We start from the raw sequence: 24,318 nt of genomic DNA on the forward strand, positions 1-24,318 counted from the left end.
GCGGAATAAGCACCCCACTTTTCGCTCCAATCATCAACTACCTACCCTGTAGAAGTCGAATGCACGCCATTCGACTTGCATATTGTCAAGCGCACGCCATTCGACTTGCATATTGTCGAACCGACCTCGTTCGATTTGCATACCTCCAAGTATATATACATTCTCTTAGCACTAGATAGAACTTAGCTCACTAGCTATCAACAAAACTTCTTTACCTGAATACGCCTTACCCGCACTATTCATTATTAAGAGACGTGACACTTCGCTACCGCTCAGTGACAACGCCCTACGCATCTGCCAACATAAACCTAGTACGGACTAGTTTATCCCTTGGGAATCACAACCGTCACATAAATGGCTATCTTTTTAACTTCTTACTAACCACTTTTATTATAATTAAATATTTTGAAAACGCTAATTATTATCTATATATTATATATTCTGTTAAAGAAGATAGTCTCTTTTATCCTAAAGCCAAAAGATACAACTGCTATTGTAGCAATTACGGTAGCGCTTACAGCTGCTTATAGAGCCTTATAGCGCTGTTACGGTAACCAATCGTAACAACCGTAATTGCTACAATAGCACTCGAGGCCCGGTGTTTTGCTCTCTGGGCTTAAGTGAAAATTACCCTGTAGCTCACTGGAAACATCATGAGTCTTTGACACAGGCTCACTTACACAGCCGTGAAATAATGTGTTCAAGACTTTAATCAGCCATTAACCCACAGTTAGGCTACAGCTGTATATTTGAGCTCATCCCCCGCCTATCTGTCCAGCAACAGCTCTCCAAAGTAGCCCTAACCGTCCTGTTGTAGGCTATGTATTGGTGCCACGCTTAGTCAGGCGGCGCACCTGGGTGCGCAACTTTATACTTTATTTGGGCACCTAGGTGCCCATGTATTGGCCGCCACTGCTGGCTCTCTGATCAGAATGCTCCGGATGAAGGTGGCTTCCCCATCAGAAGGTTCCGCAGCGAGAAGGCCTCACATGCAACAAAGAAGCGACCTCGAGAAGTCTTGCCAGTCAGATAAAGTGGCTGACAAGCAACAGTCTGGTAAGCAAGACTCAAGTATAATTCTCGGCGAAGTACTGCGTGATGGTACGACTACAACACATCATGCCTGTCTCTCTCTCCCACGTCGGTGCCAGGCAGTTTTTCCATTTGACTGCGAGATAGCACTCTCCATCATGGGATTCATAATGGCCTACGATCTGGTCAAAGTTCTTTTCGGGGTCCTCATAATTGAAGGGCGACGGCTGGGCGGTGTCTTGCCACATCCGTGGCCCTGACTCATCGTCAAAAACCCATAGAAGGCAGTCGGAGCTCATCCAGTCCGACGAAATCGCATCTAAAGTCTGAGCAAGAACACCATAAAAGATCCATGGCCCCACCTGGGTAGTTACGAGAATGTCCTTTATCATGACGTGGGCAGACCAAGGAGTCCGTATAAGGGCACCTTCCTCGACACGTTGTGGGCACCTGAGGGCTGCCATTGTATGTGGTAGGGTTTGGTTATGACTTCTATGTCAGAGGTAGCCCTAGCTCAGTAGCAGGTATGTGAACGACATTGTTTCTCAGATTCCAGGGGCGAGGAGAAGTACCAGTTTATATACCCTAGGATCTTAGGCCCGCGCTGTCCCTGTGGAGACTATTTATTGATGGAATGGCAGACTAGCTTTTCCAGAGACTGTTTAGGCTGTCAGAGTATAATATTCTTTTACTTGCATCAAAGGGCTGTTCCCTGATTTGGGCCTGATCAAATCGGAAAGCTTGGTTGCTCGGCCGGAAATCGCCTTAATTGGGTGTATCGGAATGTTACGTGGTAAAGCTGGTCCTTAGCCGCTCGCAGCCTCATGCGGACGCTACGTAAAGGAGTGATACCCCCTCGAGTCTCATATCCCAACTTCCTTCTTCACCACCTTCAAACCGTCTTTGTCACATATTCTACTGAGTGCCAAGCTGATTTCCTCTCCCTCAACTTGGGTATACACAGCCCCTTTCCAAAGCACTTTTTGTCTCTCCTTTCCTCTTATTGGCCATCTACTCAACCGCAGAAAAGTCGATACGAAGGCACCTCATAATTGGAAGACCATCGCGCTTCTCATTGAGGAAGGAGCAGATCCATGGTACCGTATTTGGTCGTGGTCTTTTCACCTATCCCCAAATCGCAACGGTCATGGGCAATCCGGAAGTAGCGGAGCGATTAGAGGAAGTAGCCATGGAAAAGCCTGAAGATGAGGAAACGGATGTCTCGTCGAGTTGTTGACCACCTTGTGCGAGTGATGTGCTATGCCCATGCTTTCTTACATATTTCCTACGAGTTAAAATAAAGTTGTTGAGCTATTAGGTAGTGACAATGCTTATCTACCATGTACTGATTTTACTCTTGTCTTGTCTCATGCTCCTAGTAAGCATACTTAGCTTTGCCAGTCTTACAAAGAATGATTCAGTATACCATAGATTGCTGTTACGCCACCATCAAAGCATTGTTGTCGTCCTCGTCAGGATCATGTTGCTTGCCAGTGCCTCCACTCGTCCAATTTGCCACGAGTGCTTACAGGTTACCTGGAATCACTGCGCTATGCTGAGCAAATGTGTTCTTATGAATTGGTTTCCAGTCTATTGCCGAACGGTAACCTGCGGCGGACAGCGGCAAGTCAAAAGTATTGTTATGCCGGCACTGCTTCGAAGAGGCTACGAAATTACTGATCAGAGCAACACTTGTTCAGAAAGATCTTGCGAGAGTTGGACGAAAAGAGTGCTTGGGTAGCGAAATGGATGGAAAGCCGCCCTGTTCAATGTGCCCCGTTCAATGTGCCCCGTTCAATGTGATACCAAGACGTTCATACCCGTCTACCACTATGTGCATCAGTGCCCCGCCGCCTTGCAATATGGAACATTTCCTGGAGCGTCTTCTCCTGTTGTCTCCAAGCTCACCCTCCTCTCCGCTGATTTAGTAACTGATATAGCCCCAGCAGTGTAGGTAGCCCGTTTTGTCCGACGAGTTCGAGAGCTCACCCCTGGGTGAGATTGACGATGGTGTGGGGAATGATAACAAGGCTCATTTTGCTGGTTATCACGAACAGACAGGAAGAATTGTCGCAGGGAGTGGCCTCTGTGGTTGTTTTTCGTAATGCCTCGTTGTCGGTCTCACCTTATCGCTTTTCCACGATCATCTTGGACAACAGGTCGCCGCCCAAGTGCGGGCATAGGTAGGATCCCCGCTACTAAGCATCGTCAGAAATGAAGAGGGGTAATTCAAGAGTGCCTCTCCACGAATGATCATTGGATGCATGAACCCACGCATCACGCGTCACGCGTCACGCGTCACGTGAAATGCGATACGCGATACGCGCCATAGCTGATGTATCCACTTGGTACTCTGTACCCCAATTCACTTGCCGATCCACCTGATACTCTGTACCCCAATCCACTTGGTACTCTGTACCCCAATCCACTTGGTACTCTGTACCCCAATCCACTTGGTACTCTGAACCCCAATCCACCTGATACTCTGTACCCCCAATCCACTTGGCACTCTGAACCCCAATCCACCTGATACTCTGTACCCCCAATCCACTTGGTACTCTGAACCCCTGGCACTCTGTACCCTTCGCCTTTGCTCCGAGCTCCTACCCGCCCCCTTGAACGCAAACGACGCGGCACGCACTGCTACGGACTACGCGATAGTTGGACACCGGCGCTCTTGCTCATGCTCCCCTAAACACCACCGTCATCCCGCCGAACGCCGCATACGTGAGCACCCTTCCTCTATTGCCACCCATTCTGCTCGCCGCAAGAACGGGCACAGCACCCCAGATCAGCAAACCAAGAAATATCGTGTCAAAGACGAGGTAGCCCAGGACCTCCTCTGCTTCCTTCCCCAGCCCCGCATCGTTCAGAGCCGGCCAGAGCTGGTTTCGAGTAGACCATGCCAGAAAGCCTGTCGTCGCTGGCACGCCCATCAGCAACGTCAACTCGGTGATGAAGAGCACGGAGGCAAGCACGTATCGCCCAATCCGCGACAGAGGTGAAGTGGCCTCCGGGAAGGGGTTACTGTGGACGGAGCAAAAGATGAACATTGTGTCACGCTCAGGACCGGACAGGATGTTCGCTTCTTCGTTCGGTTCTCTGGGGCTTCGCATATATCGCTCTTGTAACGAGATGTGAACACCAGACGCGCAGAGGATGTCGGTGCGCGCGTGGGCCTAGTATGGTGCCAACAGTTGATCGCTGGAACCTATTCTGCTCTTGCACCAGCAGTACAGATAAATGATTTTTAGCGGACTGGGAGGGCTTGAACACCGCAACGTATAAGACTTAGAGACATATCCTGCGTTACATGACACATGTCGTACATTATCGGTCGCTATAGTAGTGTACTTGCGCTCATATCGTCCGTTGTCGTGAGGATGTCAAGGACGAGCGACGCGCTGGGTGGGTATGAGTAGTTCTTGCACGCGAGCTTGCCATGCTGCTACGAAGGCTCGTCAAGACCCAAACGTAAGATCCTGTGACGCCGAGCGCGTACAAATTCAGAAGAAAGCACAGAACTGGGTTTAGACTTTCGGCCAGTTTTTGTCCTTGATGCACATCGGTAACCTTGAAAAAGACCGATTTGGACTTTTGGTCTCGCACTCACAGGAGCCAAACCGAGCTGTAAGCATTAGTTCATTTCCACGCCACTGCATCATGAAGCGGCTGGAACGGCCTGTCTAGGCACTTATATGCATATGCATGGCATCCGATATCCTGGCTGCCCCCTTCCCTCGTGTATCAAAAGATTCACCGCATCAATGGAGCTTGATGTTAGTATCCTAACCGTAACGGACTGGTACGCAATAGGGTTGACGGGCTTTCTCGTGCTGCTAGCCCTGCGGCGTGTCATACGGATCATTCTCCGTTGCCTATGTCCACCGGCCTTACGCATCTACAGGCTCCCCTTCTTCGGTCGCCTGGGAAGAAGAATCTCTCAATGGGTGGTGATGCGTCTGGCGTATAGGGGTCCATTCCGTCGCGGAAGTAGCGTGGATATTATAACCTGGGCTCATCTTTTCATGTTTATCTTTTACCTTGCACCAAACCTGTGCTGCGTCCTCATCAATGCCAAGGACATAGCAGAGGCCTGCTCTAGAGCGGGCAAGCTAGCATTCATTAACCTCATAATCATGTATATTAGCCCCTGCCTCGACTTCATCGCTTCCGTCTTGCGTTTTCGGCTTCGTGCCCAGAGACGAATACACGCCAGTGTAGGGTACGTGGTTGCCATGCTGTCCACCATCCACGTCGTAGGATCGTTCTCCAGACACGGATGGTCTATTGTAAATCAGGAGCACAATCGTTATGCTGCTTTAGTAACGAGCCCGCTATCCGCGATAAGCTGTTGAGAGCTGACATCACACAGGCGCTTGCCGGGATCTACTTCGTCCTCATACCTATCAGGACGTTCCCGTCATGGATTCCTTATGAGATGCTGCTGTCCGTTCACTATCTTGCAGCAGGATGGTTGGGCTTCGCCATGTGGCGCCACATTCCGACCGACACGAACTTTTCTCGCATCTTTCTCTATGTGATCTCCGGCATCTTCGTAGGCTCCCTGACCTGGCAGGTCGGGGAGACTGTGTATACGAACGGTTGGTGGTTTCAGTCGGTGTCCCTCGGTCAGAATGGTAGCTACGATTACATTCAGGTCAGGATGGCGCTGCGAAAGCCAGTCAAGGTCGAGCCTGGGCAATACATTAACCTATGGATCCCGTTGGGCCCGCTATCAGGGGTCCAGAGCCACCCGTTCACCGTTGCCAACTGGTCAACCCATGCGCAAACAGAACTGAAGGTGTTTGTCGATGTCAACCGCGGCCTCACCAGCAAGTTACGGGATGCAGTGAAGCGTGGCTTGAAGTCCAACATTGGTCTTTACATGGGCCCTTACGGATCTACAACCGACATGAAAGGGTATGAAACGATCCTGCTGGTTGCCACAGGCCTAGGTGTGGTGGCTGTCGCGCCGTATCTACAATGGCTAGTGCATGCGATTCGGGCGCGTGGAATCTGTAGCGCGCCCATACATCTCATCTGGCATATCCCGTCCTGGAGTAGGTCCCCTGCTTCTTTTATTCTCTTCTCCGATTGACCAGTGCTATAGAACAATCACATGCGGTTTTTGATATAATCGACTTTGCCCTTGCCCTTGACGAAGGCGATGACACGAAGGAGGGAGGCAGAAAACCCCCGCAAATATCGGGTTTAAAGATTTCCATGTGTTACGAGGAGGAAAACTCCTTATTGCCCCCGAAAGTCCAGCTGTTCATCCAGGAAATGGAAAAGAAGGAAAGTGAGAAGCCAGGTAGGACTAGGATCAAGGTTTACAAACGTCACTTGCCTCTCGAGACACTTTTGATCTGCGATGCAGTCATGACCCCGGCTCATGACGACTCCGAGAAGCCCACCATGATCGCAGGTCAGTCTTTGATCTTAATATGCCGAGCAAGACTGACAGCACGTGCAGCGTCGGTTTCCAAAGATATGAGGAACACGCTCGTCGAATTTGCAGAAGAGCATTCGCGCGCTGTCGACCTAGTGTTTACAGATTATCAACCTTGATGTACTCGTTATCATCCTCTCATATTTGCACATGGTAGTTGAACTGACGATATCAGAGACAGTCGCCTTGGGAAGCGGGTTGTGCCTTGCTACACGTTGTTGCTCCGGAACCTTTCTTAGGTGTCGGGAAATTGGCTTTGTATTTTTACGAACACACTTCTTCTAGCAGTAAATAGATCAACCTAGACTAAATAAATCTACGATTTCACTCGCGCCAGGTTATTAGGCACGTTCCCGTAGCCGCGAGTCTCCTATAGCTTATCTACCGCCCCTTGTATCAGAATATTTCTCTATAACTTACTTACTACCCATCGATTTGTGTACAGAACAAGCTGTGCAAGTACCCCAACCTCGTGAGGTCTGCAGGCCGTGGCCCAGAATGGATGCTTCACTCGGGATTAGCTCACTCCCGACCAGGCGCACATCATGTGGAATGGTTCTTCTCTTACCTTTTTGATGGTCTCGAACCTGCTACGACCTGTGCTGCTCTTAGTGGGTAACAGACGTACGCCATCACTTGTAGCGTTGTTCAAAGTCTCCAGACACTTGTAAAAGTCGACAGCTTCTGGGTATGCCGTCCACTTTGCGTAGTCAAGATGGTCCCCTCGCACGTCTTCCTTCACATAGCCATTCATGAGCTCTACTGTTATTCTCCAGAAACCGGCGACCAAGTTATCGGCTGTCCCAGAGGAACAGAAATGCTGACCCCCTTTTTTACAAAAAGGTTAGTTAGGATGCCAATCTGCTTTCGGAAAGGGGTTGCCATACAAATCTTGACCTCGCCAGACGTATCAAGCAGCACGTTGGAGCAATCCAACTCTGCGTTACCCATATCACGTCCCTCAAGGTACAACAGCCCGCCCAGGATCTTGCATGTGAGCACATGAGCACTTGACTGTGAGGAATCGTTGAGGCACAAACCTGTTTCAGGATATAGGCCAGTTCGGAACCACGAACCTTACGGGACGCCGCTACATCTGCGAGAGATACTGGCATGAATTCGTACACTATAGTGAACACGCCTCGCTTGGGCATCTCGTACCCTCCAATTCCTTTAACGAACTTTTCACTCACAATCGCATGGACTATCTTCACCTGGTCTTCGCTTTTGTTAGGGACTCTATCGTCGGATCCCGATAGGGTCCATAACAAGACAGAGGTCAGTTTCTGGTCTAGGACCGCTGGATTCTCTTCGAAGGCCGCCGGTTTTATCCTGCACACTGGTATATCCTCGTTTCGACCTAGTTGGATCTTGTAGTATGCTTCAAAGTGCCGTGATAGGGGGCTGCTCTTGGATGGATCATGCAGCTGTGATGCGGCTACTTCTTTATGCTCTACGTGCTCCTTAGGACCTGCCACAGTCTCCCGGTTCTCAACTATCACTGGGAGGCCGGCAAAAGCAACTCTCTTAGAGAGCTTCAGGGCTTGCGGAGCCTTGGGATGGGGTGGAGTTCCGTGAAGGGTCTTGGCTTTCTTGTCGGACGTGCTTTGACTACTAGAGGGATCCCCTTCCGCAGGAATTATATTGGGTGATGGAACCTCAAAGTCTGCCATGTCACCACCACCGCCAAAGAAATCTTCAAGCCGAGTGGCCCTCTTATCCGGTTCGTTCACGCCGTCCATAATGCCCACGGTCATGCCACGATAGAATGGACTGGATGCCATGGCAGAAGCATAGGATATATATCACTTAGTCTTACATATATGCTGTCCAGAGGAGAGATCAAAAGAAAAAGGTCTATTAAAGGCTGTTATAACCGCCAGAGAGTCGGCCCCTCGCAAACTCCTATGTCTCGTCCCTTGCAGCATTGGCAGTGACTGTTTTGGCCCTTTTGTTTCTCTTTATTTGTGTCTTTCCATCGCTGTTGACATTTGCACCACGATAACTTCCATCAACAATGGATTCCCGTACCCGCAGAGAGCGGCTAAACAAAGAGAAGCAGCAGCGTTTCTTGGGCGTAGCAAGCATCAGATTTGGAGCCCTAAGTTTCGACTGGTGCCGGCAACAGAATCCGCTCAGAGAAAGCCCAGACGAGAAGAATGTGGCTAGTTTGGAGACCATGTTCAGACGCGGGTGCGACTGGTCCCCGGAGCAGGTCAGCCACCAGATCCCGGCCTTGATCGATCCAACACTGCTCGAGGAAAGCCTGCAGAGAGCTGAGAACAACCTCTCCCTCGAAAGTCTCAAGAAGGAGGACGGGGTATTTGCTGAACTGGATCTTGCCGATGGCAAAGTCATCTGCCTCAAAGGTGAACACCGAGTTCTGGCCTCTGACGCAACCGTGGCAAACCGAAAGAAACGTTGGATTGTCCGCTTGTACTCAACAGGTATGCGATGCTTCTCGACCTGACGTTCCGAGAATATGGCTGTGCTAAGTCCAAGAAACAGATCTAAGCGAAGATGCGAGACACGACCTGGCAAACGAGAGGGTGAGCGAGAGACAAACGACAGATGCTGAATACTTTTACAACATCACTCTGCTGTGGTTGAAGAATGGCGGTCCTGAACAAGGACACAGACCCAACCCATGGTTCGCCCAGCTTATACGTCATTCCGAGGGCAAAGCGAAAGCCCTGAAGCGGCTATGGTCGGGTCCGTCTTCTCAAGGAGACGTACTGAGGCGATTCCATGAGATTCCCGCCCTCTTCTGGGGAATCAGCCTCGGTAACATAGGGAAGATAATAGCCATGCCGAGACAACAGGTAGACGCTTCGACAATGATGACACTGCATGCTTTTCTAAACATTGACGCTTCAGACCCGAAATCAGATCAGGCGGGTGTTTGACTTCTGGGACTACATCTGCTGTCACGATGTGAGCATGAAACTGAGGTTAGATATGAACACTGTCAAGGCGGTCAGTGGCAGAGGGTCAGGTGCCTACGCCGACCTCAACCTTGCCAACATTGGCGAGGTCTTGCGTAACTTCGACGCTCCAGAACGAGCCGCCATCTTGTCTCGGCTTGAATCAGCCACGACGGACCGAGCTGTTCCAACGTTGGACATTTTCTTCGGGAACGTAAATTATCTAGAGAAAATTACCGATTGCCTGAGACACCTGGTCCCACCTGGCCGTCTCGCGCGGGACCTATGGGACGATTTAAATCATGGGTTTGTAGAGAGAGGCGATGGCCGTTGCTTGTTACAGGTATCTGACACTCGTTTCAAACTGGTTCACGTCGGCGACATCGATCAATTCGAGATCGCACGTAGACAGCTGTGGCTTTTTGCTTTACGAGAATTTCGATCTTTACCTCGCGACGAAACGCCAAAACGAGCTGGGCCCAAGAGCAGCGTAAACGAGGCGAAGCTCTTCGAGCTCGCGGTACTTGCTCATAGGCTCGGATGCCGATCGGATCAGATAGATCATATACGGGCCCGCGCGTGCTGGCGACCATCCTCTTCACAGCCCGCCTCTATACACGATCCAGACATCGTCACGAAGCCTTATAAGCACGGCAAACCTTATCCTGAGGACTTGGAGAGGTACAAAAGTTCGCTCTTTCTTTCGAATTTCCATAAGCCGTTCGACTCGGAAAGTCTTGAATCATCCTTCTTCTTCACCCAACGATCGCTCTACTTTGACATCTACCCAGATGAACCACGCGGTATCGACGTGTTACTTCAAAGGGCGTCCGAGGTGGGCGAGTACGACCTGGTTGACGATGAATACCGGCCTCAAACGCATGGGGCCAGTGAACAATTAGTACGCCAAGAGGAGCAACTACGCGCATCCATTTCTGAACTGCAGGAGAGATATGACCAGTTACTCTCGCTAGAATCGCAGTACCAGAGAAGAAGAATTGACGACAAAAAGCAAGAAGAGAATAAGCTCGACGAAAGCATCAGAACCCTCAAAGCGCAGGGACAGATTCTGGAAAATCGGAAAACACAACTTCAGACTGAAGTAAATCAAGGAGAAGCGGCTAAGAGAGATCTGGACACAGAGTACCAGACCCTGTGTCAGAAGATTTCAGACGAGCGACAGAGTCTCTCCGCCCTCAACTCCAAGAAAGAGACGGCCAGTGACGACTTAAAACGCCTTGAACACCAAAAGAAGAATGTTGAGCAGGTTATTGACACCTTGGAATCTCGCAGGAAGGAACTCGAATCAGAAGCACAGGGGGTGAGAAATCAAGAGGTAAGAGACGTAGTCTCCATGGCAAGTGGCAAGAAAAAGAAAAAGACTAATCAACCATACTAGGAGGAGGCAGACCTTTTTCCGTTCGCAGGGGACTCCCCACCGCCCATATCCGAAACCGCAGACTTGCGAGAAATCGAAGAGGACAATCCACCGCTCACGCCTGAAACCTCGGACTTGCAAAGGATGGCATTCCCGGTGGAAGTAAGGAGAAGAACAAGGGTTGTAAAGACGAAGGCAGAGTTGACGGCATGGTCACAGGTAATCGAGCAACAAGGCTACAGTATAGCTGACAAGGATATGAGGACGTTGACGTCTTACACATGCTTTAGAGCGTTGGAGATCGAGGAAAAGGAAGAGAACAGGCTCATAATCCTTATCAAAGAAAACCTGGTATATAGTGAGCATGATATCTTGGGAGATATTTATTCCATGAGGCCTAGGAAAAGAGCAAGAGAGGGTTTTCTTCACCATGCGCCGCAAATCAAGAGGAATAGGGTAGCTGCAACTGATGATGCTGATGGTACTCTTTAACTGTACCCAATATCTCTGCGAGATAGATCAAGATTACTCAATCAAATCGTTTCAGCGAGATGACCTGGCATATACCTATGTGCTAGAACATTCCCTGCGATAGTCCGCGTGCACTGGCACTTTAGGTGAACTGGAGCTGGTTAACTAGTACAACAAATGCGCCTGCACACATGGACCAGCATACATGCTGAGCTGGTCTGGGTGTGCTAGTACAGGTGTTGCACTGGCACATCTGTGTCGGCACGCAGTGTGTGCTGGCGTGTATACGCTGGTTCACTTGCGCTAGCACACACGTGCCGCCCCATCCATGCTGTTACAGATAAGCTACACCACGTGTGCTGGCGTATCCGGAATGGCACACATGAGCTAGGCTACATCCACTAGTAGTCCTGCTCTGGCCAGCATGCGCCACTACGAATGTCCTGGCACATGTGCGCCAGCGCATGTGTGCCAGCACAGGTAAGCCAGAGTAGTTTGTGTACCAGCGCTTGTATACTAGCATTTTACTTGGCCTGGCACATCTCTGCTGGTCCGCAATTTGCCCCAGTGTACGTAAAATGGCTTACTTTATACTCTGGCACTTGCAAACTGCCATGTTCCTTGCGCTGGGCTGTGTGTACTGGTATGGTTTCTGAGAGTGACACTGAGTTTAAGTTTTTCATGGCGATCCCATCTTACAACTCTCAATTAGGTGTGTATGGCATTATCCCATGGTCAATGGCGCGTGCTGACAAGAAGTGGGAACGCCATTCTGGGACTAGTGTTTTGATGATGGTATTTTCGAGGTATGCTTACCCTGCGGTCAACAAATTACGATGGTCAAGAACTAGACGATGTATCTGAAGCAACGAGTCACCCTCATGCCGCAAGGACAAGAGGAGCAGAAACGAGTCAGATGATGTATCCACTTCTGTCCAAGATATCTTGAGACGTGCCCATCTCATGTCACAGCGCGTCTCGACAGTATTGAGTATTTGCACCTTCCTCTCCGACAATAACTCTCGTTTTATAAACTAAGCCCTACAGATCCACCTATAGTAGAGCCTTACATTGTGTACTCTCTTGCTCGATTGAAAAAGCGCACATCTTAATGTACTTACCTCATTCATGCAAGAGAGTACTTATGACTCGCACGCATCTGTGTCTCCACTTCCCCAGATCCGCAACAGCAGTACAGTCCCGGCCGAAATCAAAGGCTGCCCTGGCTTTGTGTCGCAGGGTAGGCATGATCTTCACAGCCTCAGGAAACAACTGCCTTAGTAATCTACCTGTATATTTTAAATCTGCGGAATGGAATACCCCGCACAAGAGACAACTTAAGAAAAACAATCAATCAACGTATTTGCTGCTGCACATCACATTCACTTTAACCCTTTAAGCACGCTAAGTGCGACACTTTGTAAAAAAGTTTCTGGGCACGGACCATGGCATGGCTAGTGTGGCTAGTGTGGCTAGTCACAGTGTGTGGCATGGTTTGTCCTACCTTCTCGTAATGGCCGCTGTTGTCGCTTACGGTCGTTAAAACGGTTGCTTATGGCCGCAAAAAATCGGCATATTTCGTCTTAACTTATACTCTACTGTATTCCGGACGTCCAGAATGCGGTTATTTCTTATTTTAATATACTCAGTCATATTGTGATGCTGACAGCAGACGACGAAAAGCACAAATTAATTACCCTACAGCAACAGACGCCAGAGTCAGTAGCCAGATGACGGATGAGCACTGGTATGCTTATGTAATGATCTCTGCATTCTTCACGGCTTGAGAGTACTGGAAGCATAAGGAAAGGACATTGGCCGAAAGATCAACCACGGCGATAACGCTCGATGCGACGCCGAGCACTTCTGCCATTGGAACCGATCGCTATGTTGACCTTCAGGTTGATTGACAACAGCAATGGCAGCCTGACCGTCGCGCGGGGTCAACGAGGCTCAGTCCTCCCAAACATGCATGATCCACGTGACTTAACGCCATCTGTAAGGCTGTAGAAGCCATTGCAGGTAGTCATGTCGGCCATGTGTTTAGTCTTGAATTGTCGCTGCAAGTCAGAAGAAAATTTCGTCAGAAGCATCGGACTAGGTTCTGGATAGGATTAAGCAGGCCCAGCACCCTGGAGTAATTGAGGACGGCGCGTCTGTCATGGCACATTAGCCCAAGGCGGAATGGTTGATACTCTTATCGATTGCTTATCGATAACCGCTTCAATGAGATGCAAGGTCAAAGGAAAGTGGGGCTGCTCTGTTTTTAGCCCTTCTCTGAACGAAGGGGTTCACCAAAAGAGGGACAAAGAGATCAAGGCCATGGGGTTGCGTGGTTCAGACGGGCAGAATGTTCTAGCTAGCTGTAATCAAGTGTCACGAAACGTCTTCCCATGTGTTGCTGTCGTGTTTTCGCTCTTCCATCCCTCTCGTCGTCGTCCGTCATTCAAACACCCTAAAGTCGCTGCTATGGAGGATGACAGTCAGCCGTTTGACCCAACCCAGTGGGACTACGACGATCTCGACTTTCGCACGCCTCAACTGTCAGGCATCAACAGCCGCGGCGTAAGCGCCAGCATCAGATAGCCTGGGCGCCATATTGGGACAGCAAGCTGAGGCTTGTTTTAGACGTCTTGGGGCGGATGAAAGTTGACTGCTGTTATTGTCAGCACCAGCCGCTGGAAGCGTTATGGCGCGTCAGCATTTTTGGTGAAAAATCCCATTTCTGACGTTTCAAGTTGCGCACTGTACATGCCACACCAGCCACGACTTGGTCTGTGCTCAGAAACTTTTTGTAGAAAGCCAGGGCGCGGCCTCTGATTTCGGCCGGGACTGTACTTCATCCGCTTGGCCAGAAATTGTTTACGCATCCATAAGGCGGCCAAATTCTGACAAAACGTCTGCTTATGAGGTGGAGCCATGTACCCGGATGGTCCCACCCTAGGCTTTGCAAAGAGCATACTGTTTTTGGACCGGAAGGTGCAGGTGCACAAAATGTTTCAACTTGTTTGCAGGACCGATTTTATGAGGTAAGAATGTCTGTTCACGACCTCAGGCCGCTGAATAGTCCTAACATGAGCTTTTTGACTCTTTTGCACTAAAACCTTGGGCAATTTTGCAGGAAGTATCCCAAAACAGACTAGGTGTGACGCCCGCTTCACGTGTCGACGACACCAGTGCGATCCCTGTCTGTCCTTGTCGCACCCACAGAAGCATGATAGTGGATTGCACCCGCCCCCTACTGTACAGTATAGTGCATGGGCATTTTCCTCTTTGCAACGACATTGTCTTTCTTTGGGAAAAAGCCAAGCTTGCCGTCCAGTTTGGGCTGAAAATTGGCCTGTAAACGTACTTGTATCGTATGACAAGCGTACCTGAGAAGTAGGGCGGCTAATAGGCGGACGGGTCCCGTCCCAGTTTCCATATATGGTATAGTTTGCTCCGCTATCGGACCGCCAGCATCGTCACCCTTACACTTGCAAGATCCAGTTCCAGATTCAACGCGGCTGAGATACGATGATCCACGAGCAATCCACCAGGGATACGTCGCGTCAAGAGATGATTGGTATAAGGCCCAGCCACCGGGAACCTCACTAGGTAACCGCCAGTATAGGAAAGCAATGGGCCTGCCTTTAGCATATCCAAAAGCAATCTACAGCTGGTGTCTTGATCATAAGCAGATGGGGAGGTGCTGCGCAGCCTCAACGAGCCTAAGAGAATGGACCAAAGAAGAGATGGTGGCTTATTCAGACTAGGACAAAGCAGAGCCTGATCGCATCGAAGCACAAGTAGCTCGAGAGACCGAGAACGGGCGACTGTTCACAAGCAGAAGAGGCATCGGTGAGCTTTGGGAAATAGCCTAGCAGGACATCGATGAATAAGAAGCCTTGTACTCGGCTATCGAAGAGGAAGAAAGTTGTATTGTGGTACAGCTCTAGCTCTAGTAGAGTTTGGAGTAAATTTGGAACTCAGATATGTCGTGGCTATTCACCTCAAGCCAATGGTTTGTTGGAATAGCTGATAAATGGGACTCGTCAAACTACTTGAGGCAGTGGAACAAGGCGTGAGGTAATCCGATAGCGGAAGAAAATTATACCAAAAATGGAAACTGGGACGGGACCCGTCCGCCTATTAGCCGCCGGGAAGTAGCCATTGGCATAAGCACTAGTCCAGAAGTGGCTTTGTCTGTTACAGTGCCAACCAGTCGTATAAAGGCTTCCAGCAAGCGACAAAACTACTGTAATCCTTCTTGATCATACTGCGTGGGGCACATGGCAATCAGCAACACTTACGTGTTGTAGCAAATGTACCCAAGGTTAATTACTAACAATTATGGGGATCAAGGAGACAAGCGACGACCAGGCGAGATGTATGTATTTTTAGCTCATAGAGCCCTCTGGGCTATGGCCTACCGGGCGTAATAGACTTGTGTGTGTGTGTGTGTACCCAAGGCTTGAACTGTTGAGACAGTGTGGCTAAGGTGGTCCGACCTACTGGTGGCTGGGATGTGGATACTATGTTAGGAGCTGTGCTCCTCAGACACATGTAACTTAGAACTAACAACAATACAACCAACCCGTTTTTGCTTCAACATGAACAACGCCTTCGGACAAGCAGACTACTTAATGTCCACTTAGGGCTGCGGAGCTTATACAGCGCAATCGATCAGTCAAAGGGGATGGATTTCTGCCTCTGGCTCTTCTTACATAGGGTTCGACCTACTGGATAGCAACCAGATTCGGAGTTGACATGAAGGTGGAATGTCGATATTCCATGCTTGACTCCGTGGGAATGTCCGTCGCCTGAAGTCCCTATTTCGGTCAACGAAGTCTGAAAAAGTCCGTTTCCGGATCTTGGAGCTCACGTTGATGCGCGCTAGATTGGACGTAAAGATGAATGAGGCTTGCGAGCGAAGATTTAGAAGAAAACATCTCATTCTGGACTTCCAGGGAGTCCGTTATCAACCACTATTCCTCAATCGAGCTGTTAGGATTGGGTTATAAAACCCCCAGCTTGCCACCACTTGGTTCTCGCGTGTCATCTACGATACATGACACATTCTACTTCATCTGACTCAGAAAGCTCTTCGCGGAGCGGTAGGGTGAATTTGAAAACAAGGAAGAAAAAGAAGAAGAAACCGTTGTTGTCGCCGCAGACCTCGATCAACAATATTTGGAGATGCTTCTCAAGCCCCCGCCCTCAACAAGCCCTGGCGATCCTGCCACTGGATCAGCCAGAAAAAGCTGCTCCAAACGGCAATCATAGTAACGAATTGCTTACTGAAGGACGTCTCCGAGCAGTAACACAGTGCCAGCGAAAAGTGAACGAGATCGTCAAAGAGTGTAAGCGGGTGAATATGAGATATAGAGACCATGACTGGGACCTCGTGAGTACTCATAGTGACCCTCGGACGCCGGATTGGTTCTTGGTAGTTAATTGCATAGCTCAGTTATTTGATTTTGCGGATCAAGGTCATTGTCTGAATGGGCTTCGACAGACAATATTTGATCTCGGTGAGGTATCTTGCCTCGGCACGGAGTCAAATGCACCTGGTGCCGTCAAAAGGGTACATGAAATCTTTTCACTGCCTACGTTCATGAAGAACGTAGATGGCGGGGATGTGAAGCAGGGCAAGCTCAGCAACTGCTGGTTTGTTGCAGGCTTGACCGCTCTTGCGAACCTTGAACATGGGCTCACTCAGACATGTGCGGCGCATGACACAGGTATACCCCATTTCATATCATGTTGCAGTCTCAAAAGATACTAATAGTTAGAGTAGGAGTCGGCGTCTACGGCTTCGTCTTCTACCGAGACGGAGCGTGGACATACACCATCATCGATGATACACTCTACCTTCAATCACCCTGTTGGGACTCTCCGAGTTTGCAGAGAGCACTTCTGCAACAGACCGATCGAGTTGACGCGGAAAGTGAGTACAAGAGAACGTACCAGACCGGTTCCAAGGCCCTTTTCTTTGCCCAGTGTAGAGACCAGAACGAAACCTGGGTTCCTCTCATCGAGAAAGCTTATGCGAAGGCTCATGGTGACTATGCAGCATTGGCATGTGGCTGGGTTGGTGAGGGGCTGGAAGATCTTTCCGGCGGAGTAACGACTCAGCTATTTACCTCAGACATTCTTGATCCTGACGTCTTCTGGGCTGATGAATTATCCAAGGTCAACCAGGAGTTTCTGTTTGGCGCCTCGACTGGGATACTGGATGGCGGCTACGGCGAACGTGACGGCATCTCAGAGGGCCACGCCTACATTGTCGTGGCGGCCCACACACTCAAGTCGGGCAAGAGGCTGCTCAAGATCCGCAATCCGTGGGCTCATGCCCGTAAGGGCATCTGGGAAGGCGCCTGGAGTGATGGCTCAAAGGAGTGGACGGCAGAAGTCCAGCAGGAACTCGGGCATCGCTTCGGTGGCGACTCTGTCTTTTGGATCTCTTTCGAAGACTTTCTGCGAAAATACTCGCACCTGGATCGCACAAAGCTCTTCCGAGACGTAGACTGGAGGTGCACCCAGAGCTGGATCAGCATTAACGTGCCCTGGAGGGCATGCTACCAAGACCGATTCCGTATCGTCCTGACAAAAGAGTCTCCAGCTGTCGTCGCAGTTTCACAGCTTGACAGACGATATTTCAATGGCCTCCACGGCCAATACTCCTTCTGTATTAGTTTTCTCATTTACCATGAAGCAGACTCAGGGGTTCGTCGGTGCGTAGCGCAGTCTCATGGTAACTATTTGATGACACGATCAGCTTCTGTAGAGCTGCCCGAGTTGACACCCGGTACCTACACTATATGCACACGAGTAGATGCGGAAAGAGACACGTCATTGGAATCGGTCGAGGACGTCATCAAGCAGGAGTGCAGGGCCAGGACGGAGAACCTCAAGCTGGCGCAGGTTGGCTTTGCTTACGACTTAGCCCACAAGAAGGCTGAAGCTTATACTAGCGAAGTCAAACGCTTAGAAAAGATCAAGGATCAAGAGAGAGCATCAAAATGCCGTCAGGAGGAGCGCCGTCGAAGATGGGAGGAACGCCACATCAAACGGGTCCTTACCAAAAAGCAGAAACAGAAGAACAAAGGCAAACAGCGAACTCGTTGCAAAGTTCACAAAGAAACAGATAGCGCTTCTAACAAAGAGCCCCTGATTTTGACACACACGGGTGCAGGGGCATTGACGAGGAACGCCAATGCTGATGTCGAAGGGACGGGAGATTACACTTTACTAGGTGGCGTTGAAAAGGGTACTGTTCAACAGGAAATCATCGTCGGCAGTCATACAGGAGACGGAATGGTGATCCGGTCATGCCATGGGAGGCTTGTGGGAGCAGAGGAGTCGCCGGTAAAGCCTGTGCCAGTGTCGACATCTTCAAGACTTGATGAGCGTTTACCTGGTTCTTCCTTTTGGGACTCGGCTGGCGATTCATCAGATTCCCCGATTGGTGAATGGGAAGAGCTGTACAACACTGATGACACCACACACTCTCTGGAGAAAGAGTCGAGGGATGAGCCTCGGAGGAATACTAGGTGTGAGCATGCTGTGAGGGGAGCTCTAGTAGGAGAGAGCACAGACAGTGATAACTCAAGTGAAGACGAAACGCCGAGTCCTTGGAATGCTGTGTGTATTGTGGGTGTTCGGGTTTACTCGAAAGACAAAGCTATCACACTCCAAACATTATTTGACTGATATGCCTTTGGGGCCGGGCTGAGGCTAATTGACATGAACCACCACATTACCTCCCTCACTAGAATGCATAGCATGATCCATAATATACCCAAATGGCGTCCCAAAGCGTGAAGACACCCTAAATTAAGTAGCAATTCTCAAACTAAGACGTCTCTGCTATTGTGCGGCGGAATAAGAATGATGTAGAACGTGCAGAAATTGTCAGTCTGACGTCAGGACTAGGAGCCGGGACACAGGAGGAAACCAATCTCGTACTCGGGCAACGCTAACTTGAGTCGGTTCATCTTTCCATCATTGCCATGGGCCGTTGATGTTGAGCTTCCGCCTTGAGGCTTGGCCAAAACCCTTGGCGTTTCCCCTTTTACGGCGACGTTTAGATGTGTCTTTCACCTTAAGGTGCGTGTGACACTGGATGTTGTTAGTCAAAGCGCCGTTTGAAGAATTGGTCAGACTTACCTTATAAGCGTGTCTAAACCAGGTAGTTCCCTCCTTCTTGCTGCTAATAAGTGCAATCCACTGTCCACAGACACCCCAAAGTCCTTTCCATCCATAAGCCTCTTCTGTTGAGGTTCATGGAATGGGTTTCCGGTGGCGGCGCTGATACCATGAGAGAACGACTTGTCATACCAGAACGCCGAGTTCTTTAGCACAAGCCATCGCCCAGGCTTGCAGATTCCACACCAACCCTCCCGCTTGTTACCACGACCTCGAATCCATCTCGGGGTGTAAAGATCGCCTTCAAATCTCAACTCTTGCTCACAGGGAATCATGCCGGGGTCCTCGGGGTTCATATCTTCACAGGGTGGAAGGATCTGCTCCTCACGGAGCGCAGCGTACAGGTCAGGAGGGTCACAAAGGTCCGTGTAGTGTACGTTGAGACAAGCGGCATCTCCATTGCTTTGGAGCACTCTGAACAGACCGTGAGACAGAACAGACTGGGGCGGGCCGAGATGGTTTACATCGGTTCTCCACGGGTGCTGCTGGACCGCTTGAGATGGGAGCTGGGTCGGAAGTAACGTGTTGTCTCTCTGGTAGACGTGAATGCTAGAAAGGAATCGGGATTCTTCCTGCATGATCCGAAGATTGAAGTACCTAGGATGTCGACCACTTCATTTTTATAAATGTACAGTGCCACGCCGAGACATGCACATGCAAGTCACCAGAAGGAAAAGGAACAACGCAGACGTTCCCCCTTGCAGGAATTCCAGCGCTGGTGAAGATCCCATGGTTCAACTATTTCTCTCACCAAGGGAAACGAGTTGGGGGTTCGTTCCTGGTCCGTCTTTGACTCACCGGGTAAGCTTCCCCGCAGGGTTGACACCATCTCGACACTTAGCGGGTACAGAAACCAGCTTAGCGCACTACCCTGCATAATCGAGAAGTTGTGGATTAGTTCTTCTCTTGACGACGTTCAAATCGACAGTTCGGACGATAAGACCGTACCACTGCTAGATAGTTTATTGAAACGAGTATTGAATTTACATCATAGCTACTCGTTACAGCGGCATCGTTCCTTAAATTTTCAACCCTCGTCGACTCGCGATTGTATTCATTTCCGAATCGTTGTAGGGCAGCTGCTGATAATATCAACAGTCACAAACAAGGATCCGAGCGACCAGGGCTGGCTTTTGCTTCAATGCGGACGATCCCCACATCCCGTGTCACATCAACAGCGTTCTATTGGTGATCTTCCCCACCATGTCGAATGGAAACCGGCACACACCTACAGCTGAACCAAGGAGGCGTGTGTGACTTTGTTCTGTTAGGGTAGTTTACTCCAACCAACCCTGGGCATGTCCAGAGACGGTCTCGACAGATATATCAATCTCAGGGATCAATTTATTGCGCAGCGCGTTTGACATAGAGCCTGTCATTCTGTCAGATGTTAAGGTGTATTGTGTGTATTTCTTCATCCTCTCGCAATCGAAGGACTATTGAGACCTTATATCTTCGGCTGGTTCCTTCTAGGACTTGAGTCCTAGGTGAAAGTCCTAGATGAAAGTCCTATGATCTAAGTTTAGGATTTCAAACTTTAATCCTAAACCTTAATCCTAAAGCTGAGGGTGAACCCTCCAACATTCAACACATTCGCATGAGATGAACATTGGCGGTCCGTCAAACGTGATCGTGACGCGAAATGTTCCGCAGCATTCGAAACCAAATTCCTGATGCAACACGTCAGCAGAAGCGCCCGCGCTTGGAGCGAAGAGAAAGTCATATATGAATGGCAAAGGTTCTTATGGATGAGTTTTGCTACCGAGAATGCGCGTGTTACCATGTTGGACAAGGCATTACATGGCGATGCTAAAGTCTGTGAAGCTTCACGATGTAAAGCCACTCATCCCCTGCTCACCAATCTCCTCCTTTTTCAGATCGAATCTATTTTGCGGCGAACATGCTTACAACCGCACCACCTCTCTGACACCCTATCTAAAAAAAACCATAGAGGTGGTCAAGTTACAAATGCCATGAATATTGTCTACCTGCACTGGCTTGTAGGAATGTGGAGATCTCAATACGCTTTCAGAAAAGATTTGCTAAACTGCAATCTTCATTGATCCCCTCAATTAAAGTCAATGCCAGAAACCTAACAACTGCCAAGGAGCGAGCTCCTCTGCGAAACCGTTAAACTTGAACTGTTTGCACTTGATCATTTGCAGCACATAATCCCAGAGCTCATCATTCCAGAGTGGCACCGTGATCCCTCCGCCTGTCTCACTCAGACCTTGAACAACCGATATCGTAGTTGCCAATCATCGCAACATTCACTCTGTTATTGATTGGGAGTGGACTTGGATGATGTTGTAATATTGCGCAGTAGTGCAGGGTGAAAATATATTTTATTGAGCTTGATTGTTTATTATTGAGATGAGAGTTCTTCTCGAGTTTATATCTCCAGATGATTCCATCTAGGACTTTGAACTCTAAATCTAGGACTTTCTGACTAACAACAGTCCAAACCCTGAAGGGAAGGGGGATCCTCAGGTTTTTTCAACATCCGCTCAATCACGTCTTTCTCTCCAACAACCGAATCTTGCGATCGAGTTCCGGGCACACGCGTTCGATTGAGTTGAATTGAGAACAGCACGACTGGCATATATCAGCTCCATGCGTCATTCCCATGAAAAATGCGCCATCCGTATACATGATATTGATGATGGAGGCTCATTGCCTTTCGGGGGAGCTACTCGGTTCCCAGCCTTCCGGATAGGCCTTGCAAGGCGTATTCTTCGGCATTGATGTAATCGCCTAGGGCAGATGGGATGTGCGGATGACTCTCAAGCATGAGGTAACCGAAAATCGCAAGGTTGACTCGCTGGCGCAGCTGTAGCTGCTCGACGTGAGACAGGTTGTCGGTACTCGCCCCTCGAACCTGGCCGTCTAGATCCGGTCGTTGTTATCGGGCAATTGCCGAAGTTAGGTGCACCAGCTGGTGCACTATAAGGGCTGACACCATTAATAAGCTCACGAAATCCAGGGAGCATGTTGATACGCGGGAATCCAGACCAACCCTGGACTTGGGCCAACGCCCGGTCTGGTTCACCGAAATCCGTATTCAGAGACGAGGAAGCACGCAGTGGTTTGTGCCTGTAATTGTGTCAGTTCGTGTCCTTGATGTCCAAGCGCTAGATGACCTATCCATGGTGACTGTTAAAGAGCGCGGCCTACCAACCTTTCGTAACGTATGGCAAGTTTGTTCTTGTGTTCTTCATCCCGGCCCTTTCGTCTAATGAGATAATTCTGGTAATGCAGGCGGCAGGCCGTCGCGCTCCGTCCAGGTAATATCTTCGAGATATCTTCCCACTTAATGCCTTTATCTCGTAGTTCACGAACACGCGTATCCTCTTCCGGTAACCATTTGTCGCTTGACGGTGCGCCCTTTTCTCCTCTTTCCCGGACAAGATATTGGTACCGCTGGCGACAAGCACTTGTACTCCGGTCAGGTACGTGCTTTGAGATTTCTTCCCAGTTCAGTCTTTTCCGTTTTAGCTCCATGACACAATCGTCTTCAGATTCTGACCATATATTGCCCTTAGTACCGCCTCGACGTCGGTCTTTTGCTTTACGTGAAGTAGAATTTCTGCGGACCGTACGGTCGTACGTGCATTCAAGTCCTATTCCTGAGCCTGCCTGGTGTCAATATACGCTCGCAAAAAGAAACCACAAAAGTACTTACAGTGTGTACAACTGGGATGATGCTTATCACACTTTGAGATTGTCAGTTGAGTAAACAGGATCCATATCTCTTGCTTTGCTCAACAACACAAAACTCAACTCTAGATCTTGACCGTTTCTGTGGCAAGAGTAACCATGAACGTTTGTAGATATTTGGAGTATATGGAAAGAGTGTCCCATAGGCCATGAGGGACTTGTTTCTAATGTAGATCGATAGAAAGGAACTGATCTTGATAAAAAGGGTTTGGGGACAAGTAGAAGATTCAATTTTCATACCTTGATCTTGCGCCTAACGCAATTATAACAGACATTCTTATAACGCATGTTGTTCCCTTCTCTTGAGGGTGAGATGGTGTTGAAGCCAGGATCTGTGACAGGATTGAATCTGGCGACGAGCAATTGAAGCTGAGACGAACTTATTTCGAAGGCGGGACGAAGGACTCTTTGGTAATAATGAAAACCTTCACCAAGATGTTTCGCCCGGCAAGGCACAAGGACTTGTCGAGATGTGCTGGCGTATCGGTTGGGCGCAAAAAAACGGGAGTTGCATGTGTTGGAAGATGGAGCTCCAAAGCGTTCCGAAAGGTATGTTCAGTTGTAGAGAGGCCTGGGATTCAGGACTCAAATAAGCTGATGCGACTTGGTAGTTTGCTATAGCGATTTGGAAGCATAAGAGCCATAGCCGAATTAGGCGAGCAATGTTGACCTGACTCTGACTGCGGCGGAGATGGGTGTATTTTCAAAGCAGGGGAAGGAAACGCCACAGCGCAAAGAATTCTCTCGTATTTGCTTTGGCCGTATCCATTAATTGGATACTGCCGCTCTGGTTTGTCAACGAGCTTTCTTCATCGCGCCCGCACCGATAATTGTCCCCACTCGTGGCAGTTTCAGGGGTATAGTTTATTCCCGCTCTGGGCGTAGCCATTAAGCTTGTCCGCCTTCCCATGTATTGACTATCCCCAAGCCTCTAGCTCCTTTAGTGCAGGCCCTATATCTCGCTTGGGGAACGTGTTCCGCTGGATCGTAGCCGTGCCCCTTGTAAAGAGTCGATTTTCAGGGTTCTATTAACCCACTAAACGAACACGACTACTGCGGCTACTGCGGGGACAAATTTCCACAGCATGAGCATCCTGATATGCGGGATGCCCCACACTTTTGTGCCCAACAAAGCTTGCTTAGTTGGCACCCCC

At 49.5% G+C, this 24,318-nt stretch overlaps 10 protein-coding genes across 10 annotated transcripts; 5 read left to right on the forward strand and 5 right to left on the reverse strand.

Annotated features, from left to right (window-relative positions):
- Positions 1–1,067: 1,067 nt before the first annotated feature.
- FPOAC1_013037 (uncharacterized protein) lies at positions 1,068–1,496 on the reverse strand (the record flags this gene model as incomplete). Its single annotated transcript, XM_044857379.1, has 1 exon — positions 1,068–1,496. The coding sequence occupies one exon, from the start codon at positions 1,494–1,496 to the stop codon at positions 1,068–1,070; it is 429 nt and encodes a 142-aa protein (XP_044701562.1).
- Positions 1,497–2,401: 905 nt separating this feature from the next.
- On the forward strand, positions 2,402–2,712 carry FPOAC1_013038 (uncharacterized protein; the record flags this gene model as incomplete). The annotated part of the gene is made up of 2 exons (XM_044857380.1): positions 2,402–2,410; positions 2,464–2,712. 2 exons carry the CDS (start codon positions 2,402–2,404, stop codon positions 2,710–2,712), a joined length of 258 nt encoding a protein of 85 aa, XP_044701563.1.
- Positions 2,713–3,713: 1,001 nt separating this feature from the next.
- On the reverse strand, positions 3,714–4,148 carry FPOAC1_013039 (uncharacterized protein; the record flags this gene model as incomplete). Its single annotated transcript, XM_044857381.1, has 1 exon — positions 3,714–4,148. The coding sequence occupies one exon, from the start codon at positions 4,146–4,148 to the stop codon at positions 3,714–3,716; it is 435 nt and encodes a 144-aa protein (XP_044701564.1).
- Positions 4,149–4,799: 651 nt separating this feature from the next.
- On the forward strand, positions 4,800–6,603 carry FPOAC1_013040 (uncharacterized protein; the record flags this gene model as incomplete). Its single annotated transcript, XM_044857382.1, has 4 exons — positions 4,800–5,357; positions 5,408–6,095; positions 6,146–6,460; positions 6,509–6,603. 4 exons carry the CDS (start codon positions 4,800–4,802, stop codon positions 6,601–6,603), a joined length of 1,656 nt encoding a protein of 551 aa, XP_044701565.1.
- A 398-nt stretch (positions 6,604–7,001) lies between these two features.
- Positions 7,002–8,268, reverse strand: FPOAC1_013041 (uncharacterized protein; the record flags this gene model as incomplete). Its single annotated transcript, XM_044857383.1, has 3 exons — positions 7,002–7,312; positions 7,372–7,471; positions 7,525–8,268. The coding sequence occupies 3 exons, from the start codon at positions 8,266–8,268 to the stop codon at positions 7,002–7,004; spliced, it is 1,155 nt and encodes a 384-aa protein (XP_044701566.1).
- Positions 8,269–8,501: 233 nt separating this feature from the next.
- FPOAC1_013042 (uncharacterized protein) lies at positions 8,502–11,278 on the forward strand (the record flags this gene model as incomplete). Its single annotated transcript, XM_044857384.1, has 5 exons — positions 8,502–8,931; positions 8,993–9,306; positions 9,362–10,744; positions 10,808–10,948; positions 11,006–11,278. The coding sequence occupies 5 exons, from the start codon at positions 8,502–8,504 to the stop codon at positions 11,276–11,278; spliced, it is 2,541 nt and encodes an 846-aa protein (XP_044701567.1).
- Positions 11,279–13,483: 2,205 nt separating this feature from the next.
- FPOAC1_013043 (uncharacterized protein) lies at positions 13,484–13,843 on the forward strand (the record flags this gene model as incomplete). Its single annotated transcript, XM_044857385.1, has 1 exon — positions 13,484–13,843. The coding sequence occupies one exon, from the start codon at positions 13,484–13,486 to the stop codon at positions 13,841–13,843; it is 360 nt and encodes a 119-aa protein (XP_044701568.1).
- A 3,010-nt stretch (positions 13,844–16,853) lies between these two features.
- FPOAC1_013044 (uncharacterized protein) lies at positions 16,854–18,952 on the forward strand (the record flags this gene model as incomplete). Its single annotated transcript, XM_044857386.1, has 2 exons — positions 16,854–16,980; positions 17,037–18,952. 2 exons carry the CDS (start codon positions 16,854–16,856, stop codon positions 18,950–18,952), a joined length of 2,043 nt encoding a protein of 680 aa, XP_044701569.1.
- Positions 18,953–19,338: 386 nt separating this feature from the next.
- Positions 19,339–20,025, reverse strand: FPOAC1_013045 (uncharacterized protein; the record flags this gene model as incomplete). The annotated part of the gene is made up of 2 exons (XM_044857387.1): positions 19,339–19,360; positions 19,409–20,025. The coding sequence occupies 2 exons, from the start codon at positions 20,023–20,025 to the stop codon at positions 19,339–19,341; spliced, it is 639 nt and encodes a 212-aa protein (XP_044701570.1).
- Positions 20,026–22,136: 2,111 nt separating this feature from the next.
- On the reverse strand, positions 22,137–23,452 carry FPOAC1_013046 (uncharacterized protein; the record flags this gene model as incomplete). Its single annotated transcript, XM_044857388.1, has 5 exons — positions 22,137–22,333; positions 22,464–22,540; positions 22,626–23,079; positions 23,130–23,160; positions 23,405–23,452. 5 exons carry the CDS (start codon positions 23,450–23,452, stop codon positions 22,137–22,139), a joined length of 807 nt encoding a protein of 268 aa, XP_044701571.1.
- Between the last annotated feature and the right edge of the window lie 866 nt (positions 23,453–24,318).

This window comes from Fusarium poae (assembly GCF_019609905.1).
Source record: "Fusarium poae strain DAOMC 252244 chromosome Unknown contig_1, whole genome shotgun sequence".
Taxonomy (NCBI): domain Eukaryota; kingdom Fungi; phylum Ascomycota; class Sordariomycetes; order Hypocreales; family Nectriaceae; genus Fusarium; species Fusarium poae.